This window comes from Trichechus manatus, unplaced genomic scaffold, assembly GCF_000243295.1.
Source record: "Trichechus manatus latirostris isolate Lorelei unplaced genomic scaffold, TriManLat1.0 scaffold00027, whole genome shotgun sequence".
NCBI lineage: Eukaryota > Metazoa > Chordata > Mammalia > Sirenia > Trichechidae > Trichechus > Trichechus manatus.
Genome location: NW_004443963.1, coordinates 19,323,653 through 19,340,005, shown reverse-complemented (window position 1 = coordinate 19,340,005; position 16,353 = coordinate 19,323,653). Strand labels below are relative to the sequence as shown.

The following is a 16,353-nucleotide window of genomic DNA, read 5'->3' as shown; positions in this document are numbered from 1 at the left end:
AGGGAGAGTGTTGACATGTCGTGGGGTTGTTAACCAATGTCATAAAACAATATGTGTACTGACTGTTTAATGAGAAACTATTTGTTTTGTAAACCTTCATCTAAAGTACAATAAAAATTAAAAAATATATGTATAATTTTGAGAGAAAGAAGCCACACTCTGTCTGTCTGTGTTCATAGAGACCATTTATATAAAGTTCAAAAGAGGCAAACATTTATAGAAGTCAGGTGACTTTGGGAAGGGCTTGGTGACTGGAAGGAGGTAGAAGGGGGTTTCTGGGATTCAAGTAGTCTGTGTTTGATCTGAGTGCTAGTTCTACAGGTGTGTGCACTTTGTGGAATTAATTGATTTGTGCACTTTCTTGTATGCATGTTATACCTCATTAGAATTAACAAAAGGAACATTTTAAAAGCCCTTTGATCACGTAGACTGGGAAAGAAGTCCTCAGGTAACCAAAGCAGAAGAGCGTGCTTAACCTTTTGGGTTTCGACCCTTTCTGGCCCCAGTGGATTTCCCATACTTTCTCATGAGCTTAGCTAAGCATTTAAAGGGGGCTTGTAGATTTTATCAGTATTTCTAGGTACAGTCACTTAACTCCACTATACGTCTGTGAAATTGAACTTTATGTGATTGGACGTTGTGCAAACACCATATTATGTACAGGCAGTCCCTGGGTTACAACAACACTCGTAAAGCCTATTATATTAAAATCCTATGGGAGTCCACTTCCTGTCGTCCTGTTGTCGCAGCTACTGACACTGTTGCTGCTGCTGGAGCTGCTACGGGGCGGCAGTGGCTGAGAGAGCCATCTTGGGAGTGGAGTGAGAGGATTTGAGCGAGGAGGATGCAGAGTGTGCCCCGGCCCGCCCACTGTTCCGCTTACCTGAGAAGCAGGAGCAGCCAGGGCCTGAAGCCACCACCCGCCTGCCGCCAGACAAAGCCCAAGAGCTGGCGCCTAGAGCCATGTCCTCATCTGCTGGCAGGAACTACCAGCCCAGCTAGAGCTGTACCATCCCCACCTGCACTGTGCCTATCAGTGCTTCAGTGGGATTAGGGTCTTTTGAAACCATTAGGGGATTAATAAATAAAAGGAGAGCTGATTTCCATGTAAAAAAAGAAAAAAAACCTCATGGGACCATGAATGTATATGCTGTCAGACATTGCCCAAATGGATTGTATGTAGCGCGTAACTATTTTGTTGCAAGTTGTCTAGTCCACCATACTGATGGAATGGAAGCCTGCCTTCCACCCTTAAATATTTAATCCTCACATTTAAACTTGTCTTTAAACCATCTTCATCCAGTCTTTCCAGTTCTAATAAAATTTTAGAACTGTTATTTAGTTTTACTGATTTTGCAGTTTTGAATTTGGTCCTGAGGAAGTAAGAGAACCAATGGGCTCTTTGGGTTGACTGTTTTCTGTTTATCTTGGTATAAGATGTGCTTCACTTTTTTAATTTCGAGGTAGATTGGGCAGGCGCTTCTAAGTTAGGAACCTTCAGGTGTTATTTAAAACTGTCAGGGCAGAGGGATGAGGGTGGCCCAGTTGTTGGAAAAAGTAGTTTCTAGATAGGACCACCAGGCGCCCCTTGGAAACTCTATGGGGCAGTTCTACTCTATCCTGTAGGGTCACTGTGAGTCAGAATTGACTTGACGGCAATGGGTAGTTTGGACTTTGCTGCAAAACCACACATAGACATGTTGTACCATGCGATGGTCAGTGAATGCCAAGACATAATAAGCTTTCTTCAGCTTTCCTGCCCACATTTTTCTTGGAAAATGCCTGAAGAATGAGCAAGGATGCTGGAAGCGTGGATTTCTAGACTGTAAAGCTTTGTAGGTCTGGTGTTCCTTGAGACATTGAATATCTTCCAGTCCTTATTAGAAAAGAACATTTATGTAGGAGTCATCAACAGAGCATAAATGATGGTAGAATGAATTTAATAAACGTTTAATTGACAATCTATGATGTGCAAAGATACAGAATGAATATTCTCATAATCTAGTGGAAGTTAGATTTCACTGTAATACAAGTGCTTGTTTAGCAGTAGTAGTAGTGTCAGAACTTGTCTAGATGCCTTAGGGATAAGAACCAGGATCAGGCCAAGGCTGATTCCTATGAGGTGGAGGTCAGACATACCTCCACTGTCCAACCTTTTTATCAATTCTGACACCAGCTGTCCTCCCACGGCACTCTCTACTTCTCTTCTGGGTTTGATAATCCATTGCAGTGTCCATACAGAACTCACAGACCATACTTACAGTTAAGTGGTTTATTAAGGAAGTAACGGTACAACTCAGGATCAGGATCAACAGGCTGCAACTCAGAATCAGGATGAACAAGCTACAACTGAGGATCAGGAAGTATGGAGGCAGAGTCTGGAAGGCTCCCCTGAAGTGGAGAGCACATCTCTCCAGTGCAGGAGAATCTCAGCTCTTCTCGGCCCTGCAAGCAAGCAGGCCCTTGTCTCTGCCATGCATGCCCCCTCACAGCCATGCAGGCCTCCTGTCAGCCCCCTCAGGACAGGCCTCCTCTTGACCGTGCACACACCCTCTCAGCCATGTAGGTCTCCTTTCAGCCCCCTCAGGACAGACCTTCTTTTGACTATGCATATCCCCTCTCAGCCATGTAGGCCTCTCTGCCTTCGGCATCCCTGCTGTCACCCTCTCTACTGCTAAATGACCCGGCTCATAGCCAGTGTAGCAGCTTTGTTAAGTTCTTTTAGCTGCATTCCTAGCAACGGGTTTCTGCCGTAACTGCTGGCTCTGCTGCAGGGCCCTTTCCAGGCCTCTCGCTGTCTTCATTGTTACAGCACTTGACCCATGTTAACAGCCCTTTTAGGAGGTTCCTCACCTGTCTCTCTCTCTCTTCTTGTCTCTCTTGCCTTTTCTCCTTTTCCCTTCTTCCTGAAACCTCTGGGGAGTTGGCTGCATATATAAGCTAAGTTCCTGTCATTTTCAAGGCATGGCCCTCCCAGCAGGGCCACAAACTGACCAGTCCCCTTGTTGGACCATTGTCACTTCATTTGCATAGTCTATAGTCACTTCATTTGCATAGTCTAAGTCACTTCATTTGCATAGTCTATAGTATATTGACCAATCCCTGCAAGGTGCATAAAATAGATGAATCACAGGGCAGGCTGCAGCCCAGGGCCAGACAAGAAATATCAAGCCATCAAGTTGTTTACGTTTTACCCAAGAAATGTCAATCAACCTGGACAAAAATAATAAACCCTCTAGGGTAGAAAACTAAGGCAAAGATAACTCTTCAGGGTTTAGGGGAAAATCTCTCAAGCTGTTTTTCCGAAGAACCAAGGCAAAAGGCCACATAAAGGAACTCATTTCGCCACAGTGCTATAAGAGAGAGAAACAAGTGCAGTGGTAACATAGAGGAATGGACAAACAATTGCAAACTGATGGATGGGGGAGGTAACAATCTGTGTTTTGAAGAATACTAATAGTATAATACACTGTTCTCCCTTGTCAAGCAGGCTGATCTATTTAAGTTGTAAGAGGCCTGGCAAATTTTTGTATGTATCTTTAAAATTGATCTAGTTCCCAGCTGTTACCATGATTAAAATATTGTCTGTAACCATTATGAGATTGTAACCGAATTCCTCGGGTTCTTGTCCTGTCCTATTGGCCGATCAAAATAAGACAGATGTCAATTGCAAGGGACACAGAAAGTGGCAATTTATTGTCTGTGCTGACAAGGAGCAACATGGGGCCTAGCTGCCGAAAGACCACAGGCTCCCCACCCCAGAGAATCAGGGAACTTTTATGTCCTGGAGTCCCCAGGAGGCTGGATGGGTCCCTGAAATCCTACACCCTGAGCCCTCCCATGCCCGAATTTGGAGATCTGGGTGCTGAGTCATGCTGAGTCACTTTTCATAGGAAGTTGGCGTTGTGGGATTTCTCCCTTTGCGAAGGGGCTCAGTTGGTGCTGTGTATTGGAGAATATCTTCCCCTACAGCGATGCTTAGGTCCAGGGTCAGATAAGGACATGCGCCAAGATCCTGGCTCACCCATGCACACAGATCTGGCTCCAGATACAAACCACAGTTTGCATGGGCTGCGGGCTTGTGGGCCTGCATCTGTGTTGAGAACCATAAACCCAACTGGAGGTCTCGGGCTTGTAATTTCATCCCTGAATATATGTTTGTGGTTATTATCTGTCATAGGTCTTATGAATGCAAAGACTGGTTGTTTGCTTCCCCTCCCCCACCTCCCACCCCCGAATAGTTTTTGTTTGTCACTGTGTTACCTTGGATGAAATTTTTATAGAATTTTTAGCAAAGAGATTGTCCCTATTTTATTAAAAAGGCAAATCTACTTTAAACAATATAATTATTACAGTGCCCTTTCATTTTGGAGTAAATATATTGATTAAGCACAGGGAATAGCAATTTGTTTCTAGTTAATGGATATTTTGATTTCTGAGTAGGCATGTTAGCAGCACCTGACTTGTAAAAGATGAAAATCCACATATCTGCTATCTTTGACATGTGTGATAGGTTGCCAACCCCTAAGTTTGTCATTTCCAGTGTTCTACGTTTTCTTTTTCAAAATCAGAGCGAGAAGAAATGTTTTTTCTTGGAAATTAAATGCTTCTGTTTAGGTACATAACATTTGAACAATAGTAATCCTAGTAGATTAAAACATTGGATGTATTTGTTCACTGAAAATCTGATTTGACACATTGTTAATATTGCACTTTTATTCATTTAAAAGTGTGACTCATTATTTGTCAGGTATTATAATGGCTAACGGCTTTTTAAACTTTTCAGGGAAGTGTGACAGCAATGACAGTATTTTTTCCTTTGGACACAGCTAGACTTCGACTTCAGGGTGAGTATCTTTTGTATTAATCATAATCCCATTCACTTGGTGTCAGGAAGCAAACATGTTTTCTATTAAATTCTGAATTAATGTAAGGATATTCTATTTCTTTAGAGACTCACTATTGCCTGTTTTCACTGACTTTAACATTAGTCGTCATTGCTGTTTCCTGATTACCAGAGAGTCATTCGTGGATGAGTCGTGGCCTCAGCCATTTTCTAATCTGAGAGAACCTGAGTGAGCTTGCATTAATAATTTTGAATCCTTACAATTATTTCTACTAAGCTGTGTGATTTATTTTTAGGCACAAAGTGGAGAGGCAGTTTTTGTTTTGTTTTGTTTTTGGTTGAGAGAAGGTTCTCAGAAGAGAAGGGAGAATAGGAAACGTTAAAAAAAAAAACAGTTGCCATTGATTTGATTCCGATTCATGGTGACTCTGTGTGTTAGAGTAGAACTGTGCTCCATAGGGTTTTCAATGGCTGATTTTTCAGAAGTAGATCACCAGGCCTTTCTTCTGAGGTTCCTCTGGGTGAACTTGAACCTCCAACCATTTGGTTAGAAGCCAAGCCTGTTAACTGTTTACACCACCCAGGGACTCTGTCGGAAGCATCTTCCCTATTGCCATGGATTTGATTCTGACCATTGTGTATCTGAGTATGAAACAGTGGAGCCGGATACCCACTGTTATTGCTAATCTGGACCATATTCAATGTCTGATTGCTAATCCAGGCATGAGTCCTAATTTGCCTCTTTAGCTTTGTAGGACTGTGCAACTCTCTGTAATTCTTGTTTGTTTTTTTCTAAGTATTTTTCAACTTGAAATTATAAACCTGTATCAAAGCTTACATGAAGACATAAGGGTAAGGTTAGCTCTGAATAAATTAATTCCTATGTTAAAACCCTCATGTCTACTATTTTAAATTAATTTTAACTTTTTGGATAGGTAATACTTTAAACATGATTCAAAAACAAAATATATACCAAGGTTCAGTGAAAAGTCTCACTCTCCTGTGCCCCTTCCCCCCTCCTCTTACCTGCAGGTAATGCTATTATTAGTTTCTTTATGGAATTACATGCAAATAAGAATATATATTCTTAGTTTTCTTTCTTACACAAAAAGCATACTTTACATTGTTCTGTACATTATACTTTCTGTTAGTATGTTCAGATGCCTTCTCAGCTGGCGCATTGGAAGTGTCTTGGTTCTTAGAGCTTCATACTGGTATAGATGCACCATAACCTGCTTGTAGGTTCTTGGGTCGTTTCCATTCTTTAGCTGTTAGAAACAATGATGTAAGAATAGCCTTCTTCCTATATCACTTTGTTTCTGTAAGTTCTATGGGATGAATTCCCCATAGTGGGATTGCTGGATCAAAGGGTGAATGTATTTGTAATTTTGATACCAATGATTACCTTCTGTTAGAGTTTACTAATTTACCTCCTACAAGCAATACTGGTTGTTGTTAGGTGCCATTGAGTTGATTCCGACTCATCTCAACCCTATATATAACAGAACAAAACACTGCTTGGTCCTTCGCCATCTTCACAGTCATTGTTGTGCTTGAGCCTATTGTTGCAGCCCCTGTGTCAATCCATCTCTTTGAGGGTCTTCCTCTTTTTTTTGCTGACCCTCTACTTTACCAAGCACGATGTCCTTCTCCAGGGACTGATCCCTCCTGATAACATGTCCAAAGTACGTGAGATGAAGTCTCTCCATCCTCGCTTCTAAAGAGCATTCTGGCTGTATTTCTTCCAAGACAGATTTGTTTGTTCTTTTGTCAGTCCATAGTATACCAGCAATACTGGTAGTAATTTTAGTTCTTAGGAGATTGGTTTATTTCCACATTTTTATGGTCTCAAAGTGTTTTTCAATTGTAGGTAGGAAATTTGAAGCTAATTGGGGTGGGTTTTGTTTTTAGTGTGAGTGCCAGGAAAAGCCTGAGTTCTCGTCCTTTTGAGACTTTTTATTTCTTAGCTTAGGAGACAGACCACAAAGCTAAAATTTAGGAAACTTGAATTGTAATCCTGGCTTTGCTGCCAGCAGCATGGAGCCTTTACAGCTCTTGTGTCTGTAGCCTCTTCTATAAAAGGAAGATAGTCATTCTTTCCTCCCTACTTTGTAAGGTGTTAAAAATGAGAATATATATGTATTGCTTTGAGGAAAAAAAAAAAAGAGCCTTATGAAATACAAGAAATACATTTCTCCTGTCATATCTTTGGAAATTAGGTATTGAATTAAAATGCTTTATGGTTCATGAATAGCAGATGAAACCCAAGAAATCTAGTTGAGAAGGTAGTGTGTGGCTTTACAGAGGGCACATTCAGTTCTAAGGCAAACTAGGGGGTTCAAAGATTAGGGGAGGTAAATAGCATCTCAGTGAAACTTGCTGATGCTAAAGGTAATAATTCTCAAACGATCTAGTTTAAATGTATACTTTTTGCTCTTGTAGTTGATGAGAAAAGAAAGTCCAAAACTACACACATGGTGCTGCTGGAGATCATTAAAGAAGAAGGCCTGTGAGTACTGCCTGATTTCATCTTTGTTATGTGAAGCAGCTTTTTAGGAGATTCTTGTGCTTACAGTACCTCTGCACTCACTTTCTATCCATTCTCATAGTCTTATAGTATTTGTTGTATAGTTTCTAATTGCCTAACTTGTAAGTATGTAATTGTTTCCAATTCCTTTAACTATCAATGATTGGACATTTTGATTCTTGATTGTAAAGTCTTTCTTTAAACCAATGCTTTGTTTTAGGTACAGGAAACCGAAGAAGGAAGAAGACGATAGTTGTTTAGTTTGTTCTTATCAAGTATATCCAGACAGATTGTGTACTTTTTTGTTGTCGTCAACTTTTTCATTTAAAATAATTTAGAATTTATAAAAAGTTGCAAAATAAAATTAGTACAAAGTATACCAGTATACCCTTTACCCAGATTCACCTGTGAACATTTTTTTCCCATTTATACTCTTCTCCTACTTTCTTCTGCCTCTCACTGTTATACACACACTCGCACACATTTTTTTTCTGAACTATTTGAGGGTAAATTGCGTACATCAAAGCCCTTTACCCCTATGACACTGACATTTTTTAAGACCCCCCCCCCATTTTTTAATAGAATGTTCCTCATTTTAAGTTTGCTCCTGTTTCTTCATGATTAGATTGAGGTTATGCATATTCTTGGCCAGAATAATGATAGCGACATTGTATTCTTCTCGGTATCACATCTGGAGTCACATATTGTCGACCTGCCCTTCACTGGTTATTTATTATTTCTTAGAATCTTGATTTAACCACTATATAACTATGTTTTTTTTCTCCCTTGCAACTGTAAGCAGTCTCAGGGGAGATACTTTAAGACAATGCAGATATCCTACTCCTTATCAAAATTTCCTCCTAAATTTACCATGAACTTTCAAAATGATGATTTCCCGCTCTAGCATTCCCTCTACATTGACCAGTCTTGGCATTGCATCATAAGCAAGATTTATTTATTTATCTATTTATTATTGGTATGGACTCAGAAATTGCTGTCTTTTCAGTAGTTCACAATTGATTACTGTGATTAATGATTTTGGTACAAAAATTGTGCCAGGTTTGGCCAGTGGGAGCCCTTTCAGTCTGGTTCCTGTGCCCTTATGACATGTCCCCATCATTTTTTTTTTTTTTTTTTTGCGCTTATTTTCTATATTTACTTCATTTTACGTATTCTTACTGTGTAATAAAATGTGAATGATGTTATATTGACTAAGAGCCATGGGAAAATTATGTCCAATTTTACTAAAGGAAGTTGGGGGCAAACAGTAAGTCACTTATTGAATTTGTATTGTTTCTTTGGTATCCTTAATGCTAGAAAAAATTTCTTGATTTGGACATCCTTCAGAATGTAAGGTGTGTTTACAGTTTGGGGTCCACTGTAGTGTAGGAGTGAACCTTGAGAATATGTGAGTGGTGACTTTCCTAAGACTTTCTCTGCCCGTTTCTATTAGCTTTCATCCATGACCTTTACTTTGCTTGTTGTGTTTTTCCCCCAGCTTGGCCCCATATCGAGGGTGGTTTCCAGTTATCTCCAGTCTCTGCTGCTCCAATTTTGTCTACTTCTACACTTTTAATAGCCTCAAAGCAGTCTGGGTCAAAGGTCAACGTTCTACTACTGGAAAGGATCTGGTCATTGGATTTGTTGCAGGTAACAAGGTTTTCTGGGTATAGAGTGTTTTTATATTTTAGTATTTCTCTTGTTGTCCATAGGTCCTCTCAGATTATTTTAGCACAAAGTAATGCTACAAAGAAGTAGTCAGTTTTCTGACTTGGTTTATATTTATAATCCCAAGAGAAGGATCGTTAATCCTTGTTTAGCAGCCTGTACGTAGAATTTATGGAAGTTAAAGTGTTAAAAAAATGAGGATTAAAGTATCTTCTCCGCTTGCTTTACATAATGTTTTTGACTGAGGTTCAAATGAGATATTTAACATAAATAGGACCAGCTACATAATTTATAGGGCCCAGTACAAAGTGAAAATGCAGGGCGCCTTGCTCAAAATTTATTAAGATATCAAGATGGTGACACCAGAGCATCAGAGCAAGCATGGCACAGGTCACACACCCATGAAGCCAGCCCTGAATGTGAAAACATTTAGTCAAATGTGGGGAGGTATTTTCATACACAGCACAGTGTAGTTAGTATCCTAAGAGTTGTTTATGCTTGAGGAGTTCATAGGAGGTCTACAGAAGGAAGAGAGGTCACTCACTTTTGATTGGGAGGTGTTTGCTTGTAGAAAGCAGTGGCTCTTGAATGGGGCCTTGCAGGATCAGTAGCATTTGTGGGTGGCTAGGGGACAGTTTCCCTGTGGAGGGGATGGTAGGGAATTGAGAAAATGTAGGACCATGTTTAGAACAGTGAGTTCTCCTAATTTAGTGAGTGAGGTCAGTATAGGAACATGGCAATAAGGTTGGAGTGGTGAGTAGGAGCCAGATTTTAGAGGGTTTTAGATTCCTATAGATTCCTCAGATTATTCCTATCACCTGAGCCTTTAGACCTCATCTCAGAAGCACCAGGGAGCCATTAACCTCATAATGTGAATATTTAGTTATTGTCTGTCTCCACTTAGTGAAATGTGAACTCCAAGAGAGCAGGTATCTCATATATATGTATTTCCTACCCCCGACTGCAGTATTTCCACTGCCTTAAACAGTGCCTGGCCTATAGTAGGTGCTCAATAAATATTTGCTAAATGAATAAAATATTTGTTGAATTAAATAGTCAGGGTCTTATTAAAGAGATGGAAAGAAAGTGAATCTGTTTCCTGTGATTCTTTGTGTTAATCCATTTCAGCCTGTAACTAAATTAATTGATGTAAGTGTTGCCCATTGAGTGTTGGGAGTTCTTGAGTGGCACAAGCAGTTAAGTGCCTGACTACTAGCCGAAAGGTTGGCAGTTTGAACCCACCCAGAGGCACCTTGGCAAACAGGCCTGGCAATCTGCTTCTGAAAGCCTTGAAAACTATGGAGCATAGCTCTACTGTGCACACATGGGGTCTCCATGAGTTAGAATCGACTCAGCGGCAACTGACATCAACAACACATTGAGTGGTAACATTTTGGGAAATCACTTTTTACCTTTGAAAAAATTACTATTTTGGGGCCACACAATTGAATAATGTAAGCATTCATTTGAGGTTAAAATGATTTGATTGGAAAACAGTTACCAGACAAGGAGTATTCATGGCCTCAAGTCCTCTTATCCCCCTATATTGAGACCATCCCTCTAGTTTTTGGTTTGGTCTCTGAGTCTGTCTTCTGCTTGATACTCTTATACTAGTCTTAGGTTGATTTTGATCTTATTAACTTTCACTTGGACCAACTCTCACATAAAGAGTATAATAAATAGGATTTCATTCTCTAAGAAATGAATGAATAGTTGTAGGTAAATAGCTCAGGATAGAAATCGGGGAGTCGTCATAGGCTCTTCGTGCCATCTCACCCTCCACATCCGCATGGTCATCAAGAACCATCAGTCTGTCTTGAATCCATTCCCTCTTCTCCGTATCCATAGTCACTGCCCAAAATCAAGCTGCCTCCTCTCTCACTGGGCTGTGGCTCGAGCCTAGTCTCCTTGCCTCTGATGTCTTTCTGGCTAACCCATGTTCCACAGTCCTGCCCAAACACCCTGTCTAGAAGAGCAGTTTTGAAACAGTGTCACAACTGAAAGAACTTAAGTTTGAGATTTGTTCACTTGGAAAAAAAAAATTAGACCAAGGTTATTCTGTAAAGAAGGAGCCTTCTTTTTTACATAATTGCAATAAACAGTAATCTAATATGATCTTCTGTACTTGAAACCAATTATCTGTAATACATTGATTTCTAATACATTGGAGATTACTGTAGTTTATATGTTTTCATGTTTAAGGATGGCTCGTTCTCAGGGACTAACTCGTATAACATTCCACGAAACTACTAATTTATGGAGTATATGTCCGTTATCCAAAGCCTTTGATTTGCTGAGTCTGACATTCAGTTACCCACCAGGTAGGCACCAACCTTTGTTATTTACTTTCACTGTACTCAGCTTATTTCCTTTCTCTTATTGCAATTCATAATTTAGTAGATTTTTCTATATCTAACACAGCTGGGACTGGTATAGTAGTAGTACAGTTAGTCTTAAAAGTCAGTTAGAGCAGAGAATATAACTAGCCTGCTTACCTTAAGTATTTTAATTTACGATATATGAATATATACTTTTCCTTTTTTTTGGTGAAAATATACACAACAAAACATACACGCATTCAACAATTTTTACATATAGAGATCACTGGCAGTGGTTACATACTTAACATTGTGTTACTATTCTCCCTATCTCTGCCCATATTGTTTCACTACCCTTAACTGAGACTCTCTGCCCCTTAAAGTTCTTATGTGTGTTTTAGAGTTACTGTTGTCTGTTTAATCTCATATAAATATTTGTTTGAAAGATCACAATATTCTGGTCTGACTGAGACTGTAGGAACCTCGGAGAGCATGGCCCCTGGATTCTCTATCAGCCCAGAACTAAAATAGTTTCCGAGGCCAGCTCTTCAGACAGGGATTGGACTAGACTGTGGGACATAAAGTGATACTTGTGAGGAGTGTGCCTCTTAGCTCAAGTAGTACAAGAGACTAAATGGGCAGCTTCTGTCTGGAGGTGAGATGGGAAGGCAGAGAGCGTTAGTAGCTGGTTGAATGGACATGGGGAATCGGGTGGAAAGGAGGAGTGTGCTGTCACAGTATGGGGAGAGCAATTAGATTCACATAACAATGTATGTATAAATTTTTTGTATGGGAAAAAATTTTAAAAATTTAATAAAAAATAAAAGAACCTAGGATGTGGGGGAAAAAAAATAAGATCACAATGTTCAAGGCAAACATTCTTTATTAAATGAGCTAAATTATTAGTTTAAAGATGACTTCGTGGGATAATTTCAGTTCAAGGCTTAAAAGTTGTTTTCAGGCAGTAGATTTGGGGGTTCCCCCACTCTCAGTGTATTCTTCCAGTTTTTTTGATGTATGGCCAAGGCTTTTCCTTGGCATATGGGTTCACTGGTAGGAATTCTGTGCTTTGTTCTTAATAACCCATACCTATAATGCTTTGCCCACAGTAACAGATAATACTGCATAAGTGGGTTTGAGAACAGACACAGTTCACTCTTAAGCATAAAGCTCAGTGGGGTGAGAGTAGAAGAGCATAGGCATCTAGAGTGGAGCCACTGGGCACAAGTACTCCAGGCGCTGTGGGCATCAGCCAGTGTGTATTATAAAGAGAAAGAAGAACACAAGTCTACCCGGTGAGTCCATTATGTGGCGCTGGTTAAAAGAGATCCCATTGTAATACCATTCTCATTCACTCGCATTCTGAAATGTTTTCTTAAGTGTGTGAGGAAAGGGTGGAATTATAGCTGACATGCAGGGAGAGCCCACAAGTCTGTGTTGAACTTGGGACCATTATCTATTGCATGTTTTGTCAGAGAAATGTTTGAAAACTGCTGTTCTAAAACTGAAATCTGATTGTGTTACTCTTGCTTGAAAGCCTTCAGTGTCTGCCCCTTGCATGTGAGATAGAGTCATGGCACCTTTGGCATTCAAGGCCCGCACAATACAGGGTGGAGCATGGCATACAAGATCCATTGTGATACTGCTGATGTCTCTTGCTTTATCTTTACTGGTCCCATCCCCCTGTGCCAAACCGTTTGTGATTCCTTGAATGTACCAAGCCATTAGTGGCTCCGTGCCTCCACAGCCACTATTGTCAGTCTGAAACGGTCTTCCTGCTATTTTCATTTGATTAACTCCTATTCATCATTTTGTTCTCCCTCAAGCAACCTTCAGGAAGCCTTCCCTGTTTCCCATACCCACCACCCCAGCTTTCATTCTGGGTTAGGTGCCCTTCCTCTGCTCCAGCATGGTGCATACCTATGTTCGTGCTTACTGTCCTATATAACAGTAGTCTGCATATTTTTCTTTTTCTTTTATTAGACAGTGAGCTCCTTAAAGGCAGAGATTATATTCTTGTTATCTCTGCACCCCCAGTATATTCACACGGTACCTGGTACACAGAAGGTGCTCATAAGTGTTCAGTGGATGAATTCAATTTGAAGGGCTGCTCCTCTGGAGCCTTCCCCGTTCTATTAAATGGCAATTCTAGTCTTCCAGTTGCCCTACCAAAATCTTGGATTTATCCCCTTTCTCTCTGACCCGACCTTCAATCTGTGTCTCTTTCCTCATACTGTATCCAGAATTCAATTACTACTCCTTTTCACCATGACCAGCTGAGTCCAGAGCACCATCAGGTCTTGCCTAGATTATCTTCAGAGTCTCCTAACTGATCTCTTGCTTCCTCTTTTGTCCCCTTCAATCTGGACTCAGCGTAGCAGCCAGTGAGATGGTGTCCTTTCTCTGTTCAGAGCCCCCAGTTGCTTCTCATCTATGAGTAAAAGCCAGAGTTCTTACCTTGTCCTGCGAAGAAAGCCCTGTACGACCTGGCCCTCCTATTCTTTTTTCTTACTTGGCTGCGGCCACACTGGCCTCTTTTCTACTCCCTGAACCTTGCTGTGCTGCCACCTCAAGGCCTGGGCACCTGCTGTTGCCTGGGCCTGCTAACTGCATGGATCGCTTCCTTGCCTCCTGTGAGGTCTTTCCCTAATGACCACACTGTCTATCCCCCAACATCCTTTACTTCCCTTCTCTGCTTAAATTTTCTCCTTAACGTTATCCTCTAGCATCCTGCCTATTTTACTTATTTATCGTGTTTACTGTCTGTCTTCCACCACTAGAAAGTAAGCTTCATGAGAATAGGGATTTTCATCTGTATTTACTGCAGCATCAGCGTCTAGAACAGGGCTTAGCACATGTGAGACACACAATATATATTTGATGAGCAGACCATGGATGAATGACTTGTGGAAAAGGGACTAGACTTGTTCTGTGAACCCAAAGGAATAGGCCCAGGATCACAATATGTTTCCTTATCCTACAATCCATATAAAGTCGTTCAGTATTGCTAATTCATACCTCTGTTAAAAAATACCTGCTAATGAGTGTTTCATATTTGTTTCCAGTTACTTTAAGAAGATAAATTTAATATAAATAAAAAATGAAATTCCTAACAGCTATTGGACAAAATGGGCTGTTGGAGTGACAGTAAATTTCTGTCTTTTGAGATTTTCAAAAATAATTTCTTTAGGTGGAACACAGGGCATTTTTAGGGCAGTGAAACTGTTCTGTATGATACTGTAATGATGAACACATGACATTAAGCATTTGTCAAAACCCACAGGATTATACAACAGGAAGAATGAACCCTAATGTGAACTATGGACTTTAGTTAATGTGTCAGTATTAGTTCATGAATTGTAACAAGTATACCACAGGAAGGTCTAAGATGTTAATAAGAGAAACAGTATGCAGGGGAGCAGGGGTAAATGGGAGCTCTGTACTTTCTGCATAATTTTTCTGTAAGAAAAAATCATACAAGATAATATAATTGTACAATGTAATATCACACAGTAGAGTACAAGAAACATCAAATACACAAAAACAAATGAAATAAAAATGTGTTAAACTTCCTATAGTTTCTCAAGTGAATAACCACTTGGTGATTGGATTAGAGCAGTGGTTGTGAGCTGGGGGTGGTTTTGACCCTCAAGAACCATAACGGCAGTGTCTGGAGACATTTTTTTTTTTTTAATATTTTATTGTACTTCAGGTGAAGGCTTACAGAACAGATAGTTTCTCATGTAACAGTAACACACATGCTGTTTTGTGACATTGGTTAACAAGCCCACAACATTTTAACCCTCTAAAATCCAACTTTTTTTTTTTTTTTTTTTTTGGTGAAAATACACATAGCCAAAGATACACCATTTCAAAAATTTTTTTTACATACACATTTAAGTGACATTGACTACGCTCTTCTAATTGTGCTGTTATTCTCACTTAAGATGAAGGCTTACAGGACAAAATAGTCTCCCCTTTAACAGTTACTACAAATGTTGCCCTATGACAATGGTTAACAATCTCACAACACATCAACAATATCCTTACTCTACTTTGTGTTCCCTATCATCAGCTTCCTACTTCCCTTCTGCCTTCTGGGCCTTGTCACTGGACTCCTGTACCTCGTTACTCTCAATGGTTTTACTGGGCTGTCCACTCCCAGGCTGAACAGTGAACCTCGAAGGTAACTTCACCACTGAGCTAAAGGGTGTCTGGGGGCCATACTCTCGGGGTTTCTCCAGTCTCCTTTAGGCCAGTAAATCTGGTCTTTTCTTTTTTTTTGTGAGTTAGAATTATGCTCTACATCCTTCTCCAGCTCTGTCCAGAACCCTCTGTTGTGATCCTGGTCAGAGCAGTCAGCGGTGGTAGCCGGGCACCATCTAGCTGTACTGGACTCAGTCTGGTGGAGGTCTTGGTAGCTGTGGACAATTAGTCCTTTGGACTAATCTTTTCGTTGTATCCTGTTCTCTTCATTCTCCCTTGCTCCCGAAGGGATGAGACCAGTGGAGTATCTTAGATGGCCGCTCACAGGCTTTTAAGACCCCAGACACTACTCACCAAGGTAGAATGTAGAGCATTATCTTTATAAGTAGTGTCATGCCAATTGAGCTGGATGTTCCCCGAGACCATGGTCCCCAGAGCCCTCCGTCCAGCAACTCAGTCCCTCGGGGAGTTTGGATGTGTCCATGGGGCCTCCATGACCTTTCCTTGTACAGTGGAGATATTTTTGGGTAGTGCTGCTAGCTAGCATTGGGTGAGTTGAGGCCAGGGATGCTGCTAAATACCCTACACAACAGCATCCCCCCAAACAAAGAATTCTTCAGCCCAAAATGTCAGTGGTGTCATGGTTAAGAGCCCTAGATTAATGAATTTTGCATTCCTTTGTAATTCTGCAATTCTTTGATTATAGGTCTTCTCTTTTCTGACGAGGGAGAATTCCTTGGAAATTACTTTTGTGAATTTTCAACTTCTCCTGATAAGATGTTTTATAT

General features: G+C 40.5%; 1 protein-coding gene across 2 annotated transcripts in view; it reads left to right on the top strand.

Moving 5' to 3' along the window:
* SLC25A17 (solute carrier family 25 member 17) overlaps positions 1-16,353 on the top strand; it is an 80,005-nt gene that overhangs the window by 46,639 nt on the left and 17,013 nt on the right. For both annotated transcript variants that reach the window (XM_023729068.1, XM_004373890.2), the window contains exons 2-4: positions 4,787-4,847; positions 7,289-7,355; positions 8,872-9,023. In XM_023729068.1, the coding sequence (XP_023584836.1) occupies positions 4,787-4,847; positions 7,289-7,355; positions 8,872-9,023 (280 nt within the window). The remainder of the gene's footprint in view (positions 1-4,786; positions 4,848-7,288; positions 7,356-8,871; positions 9,024-16,353) is intronic.